Raw genomic sequence first — 14,174 nt, forward strand, 5'->3', positions numbered from 1 at the left:
TAGACTCAAGAAAAATAGACTTACCTAGTTTGACGCCTTAAGCCGTTGATGCTCGCTGCCAGTCTTCTCTTGGTCACTTCCATGCATTCTAATTCCAGTGTTCACACACACATGGAAATACACTTGGTTTGATTTGGACTTTACGCACTGGTTCGCATAATAATTTCATACGTATACCTTTGAACATGTCGTTTGACTTAGTTGCTGGACTTTTTGCTAAGAACGGCATCATAAAGCTGGCCAGCGCATCTGGATTGCAATAGTGCATTTAAAATGAAAGTGTGTGCCAAGTCAATTGTTGGAGTGACGATAAGTCAAATACTGAAATGTCTTGCACAGCAATGTAGGCAGTGGAATAAGGCAGTGAAAAAAAAGGTTGCTAGTGAAATGTCATATTGAAACAATTAAGCACCGGGGCCAATTGCAAACTAGAGGTTTGAGTTAGGGGGGGTTAGGCACCCCCATAAAGAATCTTGGACATCCATGTTTTTGTCAAAAAACTACCAAAAATATATTGACCAATCTTTGAAACACTGAGGAACATTATTTCAATCTGTGCAATAAAGAGTTATTGTCAAGCTTAAAACATTTCAGGGTTTGAACTAATACTGTGAAGCAGCAATCCCAGAGATTAAGAAATGAGATCCTGTTACCCAACTGTACATATGAATCAATTATTTGCAATATAAAATGATTTCCCTTGCTTAAAAACAAGGAGTTACACCCTCAAATTCCATCACAATTCAGAAAGCACAATAGTATTATAACACTTCACTGATCACCAAAGGTTATCAAAACAATTAATATGGTAAATTCCTGAAAAGAACATTGTCATTCTACTGTATAGACCAGTGATGATTCCCACGCTCCGACTGCCAAGAAAACACAAAACACTAATTGTGGAACCGAGTTGTTTATTGTATGTACACAAAAACAGTAAATTACACACGAGACGGGTACAGCATCTGAAAGACAAAAGCAGAGAGCAGTGAGGCAAGTTCATACGCACCAAATCGATACAAACCACAAACATACATTGAGTGGGGAATTGGCACTTCGATGTTTTTCCATATGCGCATTTGCCCAATATGTAGTGGTCATGAGGGGGAAGTTAAGTACTAAAATAGGGCCTACAATCTTATCACTAAAAACAATCCATTAAGTAGATTAAAAATATATAACTTATGAAAAAGTTTGATTGTTTAGCATCAGCTTATTAAGAAAAACATCCTTCATTTTTCAGCAATAAGTTTCCTAAAAGTCTTTGTAGCTTCAGTAGTACATTGTTTTACCCCACAACCCAGATGAACAGCAACAATAAGTAGCGTCACACGGTGTAACACTGCCAGATAAATATTTAAGGAAACCGACATGCCTGAAGGCGAAGTGCCTTTCAGGCCTCCAGCACCACCCCAACATCTGAAAATGGTGGGTTTATTTTTCTCAGCATCTCACAGCTGGCCTCATACACAACCAGTCACTGGAAATGTCTGAATACCACCTCAAAAGGTGGTAAAAAAAAACATGTGTTGAACCAACCAAATTTGGGAAATTAAGCATTTTGCTGTTCTTGAAGTTATCTGTTAAGGATGTTGCATACAATACCATTTCATGGATTTTCCATCCAAAGATCAAACCACCGAACAGAATGCCTTTCCCCTCTCACAAAATCAGTTTCAAGAGGCGATCACACAGAATTACATGGATGTTCCCTGAACTAACAAAAGTTCAAGTTAATCCAAATTCAGGCAAATTCCTTCCTGAAGTACCTCTGATAATAGACATTGCTGTTCAAGCCCTAAAAATCACACTTAACTACTAATCAAAAGTCTTTGGAGTTGCTGTGTAAGTTAATCAGCTGCGCCTGTGCAGGGATAAAACAATGTTCTACACGGTTGGGTTGCAGCAAATTCCTTTGAGCTGTATTTTCTTTGGCTCAAACCCTGCACAGTGCAAAAAAGCAGTGCTTCCCAAACCACCCCTGGGGGACCACCACTAGACAGTGAAGGGCTAGAACAAACTGGACTGTCTGCAGGTCCAGGAAGAAACTGTGCTAATCAGGGAATAGCAGCTGAAAGCTGAAGGTACTACTCACCACTCTGACTCTGTGTCCCATGGCCTTTGCGGGGAGGTTACTGCTGAACTTGGCCCGCACCATTCCACTGTTGCCGTGAGCACGCATGACTTTGCCCCAGATTACCCGCGTCTTGTTGGGCTTGCCACCAGGTGTCACTGTGTTCCTGATGAGATTGAAGACAGTGAGCAGAATCAGTCTCCTGTCACGGAACTAAATTAAAACAAGGACAAAGTTCTGCCAAAAAAGTGGCTCTCCTATAAAAACAGCATAATAACATCAATTTGAAATTGGGCCAGACAATGGAGAAGCATCTTAGAGTAAGGCATAACAACCATTTTATAATAAAGTAATGGAGTTATGGGAAGAATACGCTGTCCTACAAATCCCTAAAAGCCTGCCACAGCACAAGACTATTGAGAAAGCAGAAGCTTTGTGTTTACAAACTGGTGACGTCAACAACAAAAAATGCGTCTGTTGGTAAACAAACACCTCACCTGTCTATACGGTAAACTGGCAACACTAGTCTAGGTTAAAAGAATATAACCCACACATTTAACATCCACTATCAAACAGGTCAGATGAGAATATAGATTACTACCCTAGCAGTGTTAAATCAAAATATATACTGCTCAAAAAAATAAAGGGAACACTTAAACAACACATCCTAGATCTGAATGAATGAAATAATCTTATTAAATACTTTTTTCTTTACATAGTTGAATGTGCTGACAACAAAATCACACAAAAATAATCATTGGAAATCCAATTTATCAACCCATGGAGGTCTGGATTTGGAGTCACACTCAAAATTAAAGTGGAAAACCACACTACAGGCTGATCCAACTTTGATGTAATGTCCTTAAAACAAGTCAAAATGAGGCTCAGTAGTGTGTGTGGCCTCCACGTGCCTGTATGACCTCCCTACAATGCCTGGGCATGCTCCTGATGAGGTGGCGGATGGTCTCCTGCGGGATCTCCTCCCAGACCTGGACTAAAGCATCCGCCAACTCCTGGACAGTCTGTGGTGCAACGTGGCGTTGGTGGATGGAGCGAGACATGATGTCCCAGATGTGCTCAATTGGATTCAGGTCTGGGGAACGGGTGGGCAGCCCATAGCATCAATGCCTTCCTCTTGCAGGAACTGCTGACACACTCCAGCCACATGAGGTCTAGCATTGTCTTGCATTAGGAGGAACCCAGGGCCAACCGCACCAGCATATGGTCTCACAAGGGGTCTGAGGATCTCATCTCGGTACCTAATGGCAGTCAGGCTACCTCTGGCGAGCACATGGAGGGCTGTGCGGCCCCCCAAAGAAATGCCACCCCACACCATGACTGACCCACCGCCAAACCGGTCATGCTGGAGGATGTTGCAGGCAGCACAACGTTCTCCACGGCGTCTCCAGACTCTGTTACATCTGTCACGTGCTCAGTGTGAACCTGCTTTCATCTGAAGAGCACAGGGCGCCAGTGGCAAATTTGCCGATCTTGGTGTTCTCTGGCAAATGCCAAACGTCCTGCACGGTGTTGGGCTGTAAGCACAAACCCCACCTGTGGACGTCGGGCCCTCATACCACCCTCATGGAGTCTGTTTCTGACCATTTGAGCAGACACATGCACATTTGTGGCCTTTTGCAGGGCTCTGGCAGTGCTTCTCCTGCTCCTCCTTGCACAAAGGCGGAGGTAGCGGTCCTGCTGCTGGGTTGTTGCCCTCCTACGGCCTCCTCCACGTCTCCTGGTAGCGCCTCCATGCTCTGGACACTACGCTGACAGACACAGCAAACCTTCTTGCCACAACTCGTATTGATGTGCCATCCTGGATGAGCTGCACTACCTGAGCCACTTGTGTGGGTTGTAGACTCCGTCTCATGCTACCCCTAGAGTGAAAGCACCGCCAGCATTCAAAAGTGACCAAAACATCAGCCAGGAAGCATAGGAACTGAGAAGTGGTCTGTGGTCACCACCTGCAGAACCACTCCTTTATTGCTAATTGCCTATAATTATCACCTGTTGTCTATTCCATTTGCACAACAGCATGTGAAATTTATTGTCAATCAGTGTTGCTTCCTAAGTGGACAGTTTGATTTCACAGAAGTGTGATTGACTTGGAGTTACATTGTGTTGTTTAAGTGTTCCCTTTATTTTTTGAGCAGTGTATTTTATATTGGAGATTCTTTAAAGCCACCCTTTGCCTTGACAGCTTTGCACACTCTTGGCATTCTCTCAACCAGCTTCACGAGGTAGTCACCAGCAATGCATTTCAATTAACCGGTGTGCCTTGTTAAAAGTGGAATTTATTTTATGCATTTGGGCCAATCAGTTGTGTTGTGACAAGGTAGGGGTGGTATACAGAAGATGGTCTTTTAACATGGTCTTGCTAACCCGGTCTGCTAACTGCTAGCTTGCCAGCCCCGGTCTGCTAACTGCTAGCTTGTTTAGCCCTGGCCTACTGACTGTTAGCATCGGCCTGCTAACTGTCTTAATCACCGTGTCCCTGGTCAGCCCAACCACTCACTGGACCCATATGTTCACTTGGCTACGCATGCCTCTCTAATATTAATATGCCTCGTCCATTACGGTCCTGGTTAGTGATTACCGTCTCATTTCACTGTAGAGCCTCTAGCCCTGCTCAATACACCTTAACCAACCATGTTGTTCCACCTCCTACATATGCGATGACATCACCTGGTTTAAAATGTCTCTAGAGACTTATCTCTCTCATCATTACTCAATTCCAAGGTTTACCTCCAATGTACTCACATCCTACCTTACCTTTGTCTGTACACTATGCCTTGAATCTATGCTATCGTGCCCAGAAACCTGCTCCTTTTACTCTCTGTTCCGAACGCACTAGACGACCAGTTCGTATAGCCTTTAGCCGTACCCTTATCCTACTCCTCCTTTCCTCTGGTGATGTGGAGGTTAATCCAGGTCCTGCAGTGCCTAGCTCATCTCCCATTCCCCAGGTGCTCTCATTTGTTGACTTCTGTAACCGTAAAAGACTTGGTTTCATGCATGTTAACATTAGAAGCCTCCTCCCGAAGTTTGTTTTACTCACTGCTTTAGCACACGCTGCCAACCCGGATGTCTTAGCCGTGTCTGAATACTGGCTTAGGAAAACCACCAAAATCCCTGAAATCTCCATCGCTAACTATAACATTTTCCACCAAGAAAGAACTGCCAAAGGGGGCAGTGTTGCAATCTACTGCAAAGACAGCCTGCAGAGTTCTGTATTACTATCCAAGTCTGTACCCAAACAATTCGAGCTTCTACTTCTAAAAATTCACCTTTCCAGAAACAAGTCTCTATTTGTTGCGGCTTGCTATAGATCCCCCTCTGCCCTCGATACCATATGTGAATTGATCGCCCCCCATCTATCTTCTGAGCTTGTGCTCAGTTGGTAGAGCATGGTGTTTGCAACACCAGGGTTGTGGGTTCGATTCCCACGGGGGGCCAGCACAAAAAAAAATATGAATGAAATGTATGAATTCACTACTGTAAGTCGCTCTGGATAAGAGCGTCTGCTAAATGACTAAAATGTAAAATGTAAATGTAAATGCTGCTAGGTGACCAAAACTGGGATATGCTTAACACCCCGGCCGTCCTACAATTAAGCTTGATGCCCTCAATCTCACAAATGATCAATGAACCTACCAGGTACAACCCCAAATCCGTAAACACGGGCACCCTCACAGATGTCATCCTAACTATCTCGCCCTCCAAATACACCTCTGCTGTTTTCAATCAAGATCTCAGCAATCACTGCCTGCATCCGTAATGGGTCTGCGACCAAACGACCACCCCTCATCACTGTCAAACACTCCCTAAAACACTTCTGCGAGCAGGCCTTTCCAATCGACCTGGCCGGGGTATCCTGGAATGACATTGACCTCATCCCGTCAGTAGATGATGCCTGGCTATTCTTTAAATGTGCCTTCCTCACAATCTTAAATAAAAATGCTCCACTTAACAAAATTTTGAACTAGGAATAGATAGTCCTTGGTTCACTCCAGACCTGTCTGCCCTTGACCAGCACAAAAACATCCTGTGGCGTTCTGCATTAGCATCGAATAGCCCCCGTGATATGCAACTTTTCAGGAAAGTTAGGAACAAATATACACAGGCAGTTAGAAAAGCTAAGGCTAGCTTTTTCAAACAGAAATTTGCATCCTGTAGTACTAACTAAAAAAAGTTCTGGGAAACTGTAAAGTCCATGGAGAATAAGAGCACCTCCTCCCAGCTGCCCACTGCTCTGAGGCTAGGAAACACTGGTTCCACCATAATTGAGAATTTCAATAAGCATCTCTACACAGCTGGCCATGCTTTCCACCTGGCTACCCCTACCCCGGTCAACTGCCCGGCACCCTCTACAGCAACCCGCCAAAGCCCCCACCATTTCTCCTTCACCCAAATCCAGAAAGCTGATGTTCTGAAAGAGCTGCAAAATCTGGACCCATACAAATCAGCCGGGCTAGACAATCTGGACCCTCTCTAAAATTATCTGCCGAAATCGTTGCAACCCCTATTACTCGTCTGAGATTTCCAAAGATTGGAAAGCTGCCGCGGTCATCCCCCTCTTCAAAAGGGTGACACTCTAGACCCAAACTGCTACAGACCTATATCTACCATACCCTGTCTTTCTAAGGTCTTCGAAAGCCAAGTTAAACAGATTACCGACCATTTCGAATCCCACCGTACCTTCTCCGCTATGCAATCTGGTTTCAGAGCTGGTCATGGGTGCACCTCAGCCACGCTCAAGGTCCTAAACGGCATCATAATTCCCATCGATAAGAGACATTACTGTGCAGCCGTATTCATCGACCTGGCCAAGGCTTTCGACTCTGTCAAGCACCACATTCTTATTGGCAGACTCGACAGCCTTGGTTTCTCAAATGATTGCCTCGCCTGGTTTACCAACTATTTCTCTGATAGAGGTCAGTGTGTCAAATCGGAGGGCCTGTTGTCCAGACCTCTGGCAGTCTATGGGTGTGCCACAGGGTTTAATTCTCGGGCCGACTCTCTTCTCTGTATACATCAATGATGTTGCTCTTGCTGCTGGTGATTCTCTGATCCACCTCTACGCAGACTAGAGGTCGAACGATACCGATTTTTCGATACTGATTATTGGAGAACCAAAAAAAATTGCAGATACGGATTAATCGGCCGATTTTTTTTGGTTTATTTATTTATACGAGCCAGGCGGCCCAAACTGTTGCATATACCCTGACTCTGCGTGCAATGAACGCTAGAGATGTGACAATTTCATGTTAGCAGGCAATATTAACTAAATATGCAGGTTTAAAAAGATATACTTGTTTATTGATTTTAAAGAAAGGCAGTGATGTTTATGGTTAGGTGCAACGACAGTGCTTTTTTCGCAAATGCGCTTGTTAAATCAACACCCGTTAGGCGAAATAGGCTATGATTCAATGACAAATTAACAGGCACCGCATCGATTATATGCAACGCAGGACACGTTAGATAAACTAGTAATATAATCAACCATGTGTAGTTAACATGTTTAGGATAGGGGGCAGTATTTTCACGGCCGGATAAAAAACATACCCAATTTAATCTGGTTATTACTCCTGCCCAGAAACTAGAATATGCATATCATTATTTGATTTGGATAGAAAACACCCTAAAGTTTCTAAAACTGTCTGAGTATAACAGAACTCATACGGCAGGCCAAAACCTGATAAGATTCTATATGGGAAGTGCCCTGTCTGACCATTTCTTGTCCTTCTATAGTCTCTTCATCGAAAATAGAGGATCTCTGCTGTAACGTGACATTTTCTAAGGCTCCCATAGGCTATCAGAAGGCGCCAGAACTGGGAATGATGACTCTGCAGTTCCTGGGCGAAAAACAGTAGGGGTTTTGGAAAGTGGTCGTTCTGAGAACAATGACACTGGTGAGCGCGTGCATGTGAAGACTCCATTTTCTATTTTCAGTGTTTGAACGAAAACAAGGTCTCCCGGTCGGAATATTATCGCTTTTTTACGATTTTAAACAGCGTTTGACATGCTTCGAAGTACGGTAATGGAATATTTTGAAATGTTTTGTCACGACACGCGCCGGCGCGTCACCCTTCGGAGAGTGTCTTAAACGCAAGAACAAAACGCAGCTATTTGGATAAAACTATGGATTATTTGGAACCAAAACAACATTGGGTGTTGAAGTAGAAGTCCTGGGAGTGCATTCTGACGAAGAACAGCAAAGGTAATCCAATTTTTCTTATAGTAAATCGGAGTTTGGTGAGGGCTAAACTTGGTGGGTGTCAAAATAGCTAGCCATGATGGCCGGGCTATCTACTCAGAATATTGCAAAATGTGCTTTCACCGAAAAGCTATTTTAAAATCGGACACCGCGATGGCATAAAGGAGTTCTGTATCTATAATTCTTAAAATAATTGTTATGTTTTTTGTGAACGTTTATCGTGAGTAATTTAGTAAAGTCACCGGAAGTTTTCGGTGGGTATGCTAGTTCTGAACGTCACATGCGAATGTAAAAAGCTGTTTTTTGATATAAATATTAACTTGATTGAACAAAACATGCATGTATTGTATAACATAATGTCCTAGGAGTGTCATCTGATGAAGATCAAAGGTTAGTGCTGCATTTAGCTGTGGTTTGAGTTTATGTGACATATATGCTTGCTTGGAAAATGGCTGTGTGATTAGCCGTCATTGAAAATAAGAATGTGTTCTTAAATCTGACTTGCCTAGATAAATAAAGGTGAAAAAAAAAAGTCTAAAAAAATAAATCGCCGGCCAAAAATACAGAATACCGATTGTTATGAAAACTTGAAATCGGCCCTAATTAAATCGGCCATTCTGATTAATCGGTCGACCTCTAACGCAGACGACACCATTCTGTATACATCTGGCCCCTCTTTAGACACTGTTAACTAACCTCCAGACGAGCTTCAATGCCATACAACTCTCCTTCCGTGGCCTCCAACTGCTCTTAAAAGCAAGCAAAACTAAATGCATGCTATTCAATTGATCACAGCCTGCACCTGCTCGCCCGTCCAGCATCACTACTCTGGACGGCTTTGACTTAGAATATGTGGACAACTACAAATACTTGGGTGTCTGGTTAGACTGTAAACTCTCCTTCCAGACTCACATTAAGCATCTCCAATCCAAAACTAAATCTAGAATCAGCTTCCTATATCGCAACAAAGCATCCTTCACTCATGCTGCCAAACATACCCTCGTAAAACTGACCATCCTACCGATCCTCGACTTCGGTGATGTCATCTATAAAATAGCCTCCAACACTCTACTCAACAAACTGGATGCAGTCTATCACAGTGCCATCCGTTTTGTCACCAAAGCCCCATACACTACCCACCATTGCGACCTGTACGCTCTCGTTGGTTGGCCTTCGCTTCATACTCGTCGCCAAACCCACTGGCTACAGGTTATCTACAAGTCTCTGCTAGGTAAAGCCCCGCCTTAGCTCACTGGTCACCATAGCAGCACCCACTCGTAGCATGCGCTCCAGCAGGTATATGTCACTGGTCAACCCCAAAGCCAATTCCTCATTTGGTTGTCTTTCCTTCCAGTTCTCTGCTGCCAATGACTGGAACGAACTGCAAAAATCTCTGAAGCTGGAGACTCATATCTCCCTCACTAGCTTTAAGCACCAGCTGTCAGAGCAGCTCACAGATCACTGCACCTGTACATAGATGGGCTGTTTACAGATGGGCTATCTACCTACCTCATCCCCATACTGTATTTATTTATCTTGCTCCTTTGCACCCCAGTATCTCTACTTGCACATTCATCTTCTGCACATCTTCCATTTCAGTGTTAACCTGTTGGGGGTAGGGGGCAGTATTTGCACGGCCGGATAAAAAACGTGCCCGATTTAATCTGGTTATTACTACTGCCCAGAAACTAGAATATGCATATAATTATTGGCTTTGGATAGAAAACACCCTAAAGTTTCTAAAACTGTTTGAATGGTGTCTGTGAGTATAACAGAACTCATATGGCAGGCAAAAACCTGAGAAGATTCCTTACAGGAAGTGGCCTGTGACAATTTCTTGGGCTTCTTGACTCTCTTTATTTAAAACTTAGGATCTCTGCTGTAACGTGACACTTCCTACGGCTCCCATAGGCTCTCAGAAGGCGGGAAAAAGCTGGATGATGTCTTTGCAGCCCCTGGCTAAAAAACATTAGCGCCTTTGGTAAGTGGTCTATCAGAGGACAATGAGACTGAGGCACGTGCACGAGGCGACCATGTTTTTATTTTCTCTCTTTGAACTAAAACAGGGTTTCCCGGTCGGAATATCATCGCTTTTTTACGAGAAAAATGGCATAAAAATTGATTTTAAACAGTGGTTGACATGCTTCGAAGTACGGTAATGGAATATTTAGACATTTTTTGTCACGAATCGCGTCGGGCGCGTCACCCTTCTTTACCCTTCGGATAGTGTCTTGAACGCACGAACGAAACAGAGGATATTTGAACATAACTATGGATTATTTTGGACCAAACCAACATTTGTTATTGAAGTAGAAGTCCTGGGAGTGCATTCTGACAAAGAACAGCAAAGGTAATCAAACTTTTCTAATAGTAAATCTGACTTTGGTGCAGGCTAAACTTGGTGGGTGTCTAAATAGCTAGCCCGTGATGGCTGGGCTATCTACTCAGAATATTGCAAAATGTGCTTTCACCGAAAAGCTATTTTAAAATCGGACATAGCGATGGCATAAAGGAGTTCTGTATCTATAATTCTTAAAATAATTATGTTTTTTGTGAACGTTTATCGTGAGTAATTTAGTAAATTCACCGGAAGTTTGCGGTGGGTATGCTAGTTTTGAACGTCACATGCCAATGTAAAAAGCTGGTTTTTGATATAACGATTTCGTCCCACCTAGCCCAGAGATGTTAAATTGCTATATTGTAATTACTTCGCCACCATGGCCTATTTATTGCCTTAGCTCATTTGCACTCCCAGTATATAGACTTTTCTTTTGTTCTACTGTATTATTGACTATGTTTTGTTTATTCCATGTGTAACTATGTGTTGTATGTGTCGAATTGCTATGCTTCATCTTGGCCAGGTCGCAGTTGCAAATGAGAACTTGTTCTCAACTAGCCTACCTGGTTAAATAAAGGTAAAATAAAAAATAAAAATAGGGCTAAATGCATATTACAGCAAGACCAGCTCAAATAAGCAAAGAGAAACAGCAATCCATCATTACTTTAAGACATGAAGGTCAGTCAATGTGGAAAATTAAGAACTGAAAGTTTCTTCAAGTGCAGTCGAAAAAACCAAGCGCCATGATGAAACTGGCTCTCATGAGGACCGCCACAGCAAAGGAAGACCCAGAGTTACCTCTGCTGCAGAGGATAAGTTCATCAGTTTCCAGCCTCAGAAATTGCAGCCCAATTAACCTCACTAGGGTAGGGTGCACTATTTTCACCTCCGGATGAAAAGCGTGCCCAAATTAAACTGCCTTTTACTCAGGCCCAGAAGCTAGAATATGCATATAATTGGTAGATTTGAACAGAAAACACTAAAGTTTCCAAAACAGTTAAAATAATGTCTGTGAGTATAACAGAACTGATATGGCAGGCGAAAACCTGAGAAAAATCCATCCAGGAAGTGGGATCTTTTTTATTTTTCTATTGAATGCCATTACAGTGTCCATTGACTTAGGACTCACATTGCACTTCCTATGGCTTCCGCTAGATAAATAGTCTTTAGAAATTGTTTCAGGCTTGTATTCTGAAAAACCCTTGAATGAGTGGGTGTGTACCGGGGAGTACCAGTACCGAGCCAATGTGCGGCGGTACAGGTTAGTCAAGGTAATTTGTACATGTAGGTGGGGGGGGGGTGAATTGTGATATAGCCTGGAATCAAACCAGGGACTGTAGTGACGCCTCTACCACAGAGATGCAGTGCCTTAGATTGCTGCGCCAGTCCAGAACACAACAGAGTATGCTGTCATTAGAAAAAAAAAAAGCTTACTTAATCAAAATGACGGCGCCAAAGCAGACACGACTTTTCACTGTGACAGAGGCAGCATCTCTATGTTGGTTGGATATAAGGATTCGGACACGTCCTTTAACTTCGAGGTGTGAAATAAGTTAACAGCAGATGTGTTTAGTGTTGTCTTTGTCTGATGCTGTGAAACAGCTAATATTGAAAGGTCTTGTCATGATAACTTGGTTGGTACAGACGAGCACATCAGCAGTGGAGATCGAATGATTGCTCTCTCTCATGGAAATAATCTTCTGGTCACATTTATATGTGATTATAAACTGGGTGGTTTCAAGCTCTGAATGCTGATTGGCTAACAGCTATGGTCTATCAGACCGTACACCATCGGTATGACAAAATATTTATTTGTATTGCTCTAATTACATTGGTAACCAGTTTACAATAGAATTAAAGCACCACAGGGTTTATGGTATATGGCGAAGCGTCGTGCCTATTAGCAGCCCTTAGCCGTGGTATATTTGCCATATACCACACCTCCTTTGGCCTTACAGCTTAAATAATAATCATAAGTATAACATACTTGGTACATTGAGTGAGTAATTAAGTCAAATTTACAACTGTCAATAAAGAGGTAATGCACTTTAAAACTAAGTTCCCTTGTAATTTCTTAATTGTTCTTGAGCCATGTATGTTTGAAATGTGTAAGAAAATTAGCTTTATCTTACATTTTAAGTAATCTACAGCAGCATTCTAGAATTGTGTTGGGGTCTAAAGCGTTAATATAACATTTTGTGTTGTTTTTGGGGAACTGTGTTTCCATAGTAATTTAAATGCAAGCTGAAAAGTACCAGTGGCCACAAGTCAGAGCAGGTCCACTGCCCAGTGAGGCACTTCAGGCGGGCCATGGGGGCGAAAACACAAAGTCCACCTTTTTGCTAAAACACTGTGGTAAATCATTAGTGTAAATTAGCCATGAGACAGAAGATGGGTAAACTTACTTCTTAGCCTTGTAGACATAAGCACAGCGCTTGCCCAAGTAGAAGTCAACCTCCTCCCTTGTGTAAACTCCCTCCACCTTGAGCAGGGCAGTGTGCTCCCGCTGGTTCCTCAGGCCACGCTTGTACCCAGCAAAGATTGCCTTGCTCCACAGTCTGTGAAAATGAAAAGACCGCATAAACCAGAGCACTCAACCTGTGCATCATCAGTGCCACATGCTGGTGCCAGAGTAATCCAGTCAGCAGTCGATCAACTGCATACCCTAAATACTCACCAGAATCAACCAATGCACAAAAGTACTTACTACCTCCAAAAAATGACCATACTAAAGAAAGTTAGGTACAGCCTTGCAAATGTGTCTAGTAGCTAAAACAAAAGAGTATTGTTGACCGTGGCAGACGGCAACAACGCCAACTAAGTTAGCTAGCTAACATTGGCTACTCACCTTCCTGGCATCTCGAGTCTTCTTCCAGGCACGGAAAAACCTGATGAGAAACAATTTAATACATTATGGTCTCGATATGAACGTGCCTGTAGGTTTGACTTGCCATGTGGTCTGGTGTACGAGTTATTAACTTAGATGAAAACGTACAACTCTAACGTATGTGGCGAACGTTAGCTTGATACACATACTTCATGAATTCAGTACATTAACGATAAAGCCATGTAGATCCAATGAGGACGCCAACTAGCCACTGTGGTAGGGCTTGTCCGTTTAGCCACTAACACACAAAATAAGGAAATACTGTCGTATCCTAGTTAGCGTTTAAACGCTATCGGGTTAAACAGAGATGCATTTTGGTGTACACATCTGAACGGCCTCAACCCTGCAGTCCGGCGCTTGTCAACTTCGTAAAACTATCCAAGTGATATTTTTCTCATCACAGCCGCTCGGACTCCAAAAATAGACTGTATGGAAAGTTGAACTATATTTCTCTTTGAAAACATGTGCATTTATGCCAAATGTAGACTTAATAACATAGAAATGTCGATTTTATAAATGTGGCCTTTTGTACTTCTCACCTTCACTGTAAGAAAAATGGCGGAAAAGGAAGTTGGAATGGAATGCTGGGAAATTTACGTAGTCCGTTACGACAGAAACGCATAATCAAAACATGTTTTTATTTTTATTGAACTAT

The 14,174-nt window shown here is 42.8% G+C and overlaps 1 protein-coding gene across 2 annotated transcripts; it reads right to left on the reverse strand.

Moving 5' to 3' along the window:
- Positions 1-897: 897 nt before the first annotated feature.
- Positions 898-14,174, reverse strand: LOC106612432 (60S ribosomal protein L35a). Of its 2 annotated transcripts, none has more exons than XM_014213544.2 (5): positions 14,059-14,174; positions 13,481-13,520; positions 13,038-13,190; positions 2,096-2,240; positions 898-965 (listed from the first exon to the last, which is right to left on the reverse strand). In XM_014213544.2, the coding sequence occupies exons 2-5, from the start codon at positions 13,489-13,491 to the stop codon at positions 942-944; spliced, it is 333 nt and encodes a 110-aa protein (XP_014069019.1). In that variant the 5' UTR covers positions 13,492-13,520; positions 14,059-14,174; the 3' UTR covers positions 898-941. The 2 variants fall into 2 exon arrangements, with proteins under 2 accessions (XP_014069019.1, XP_014069020.1); XM_014213545.2 differs by lacking the exon at positions 14,059-14,174 and adding an exon at positions 13,669-13,946.

The sequence above is a fragment of the Salmo salar genome, chromosome ssa09, assembly GCF_905237065.1.
Source record: "Salmo salar chromosome ssa09, Ssal_v3.1, whole genome shotgun sequence".
Classification (NCBI taxonomy): Eukaryota; Metazoa; Chordata; class Actinopteri; order Salmoniformes; family Salmonidae; genus Salmo; species Salmo salar.

Coding starts and splice junctions, on each gene's coding strand:
- LOC106612432 (XM_014213544.2), bottom strand. Junction 2,241..13,037: donor TATGTCTACAAGGCTAAGAA/GTAAGTTTACCC, acceptor CAATCTCATCAG/GAACACAGTGACACCTGGTG. Junction 966..2,095: donor TGGGACACAGAGTCAGAGTG/GTGAGTAGTACC, acceptor TTTGTCTTTCAG/ATGCTGTACCCGTCTCGTGT.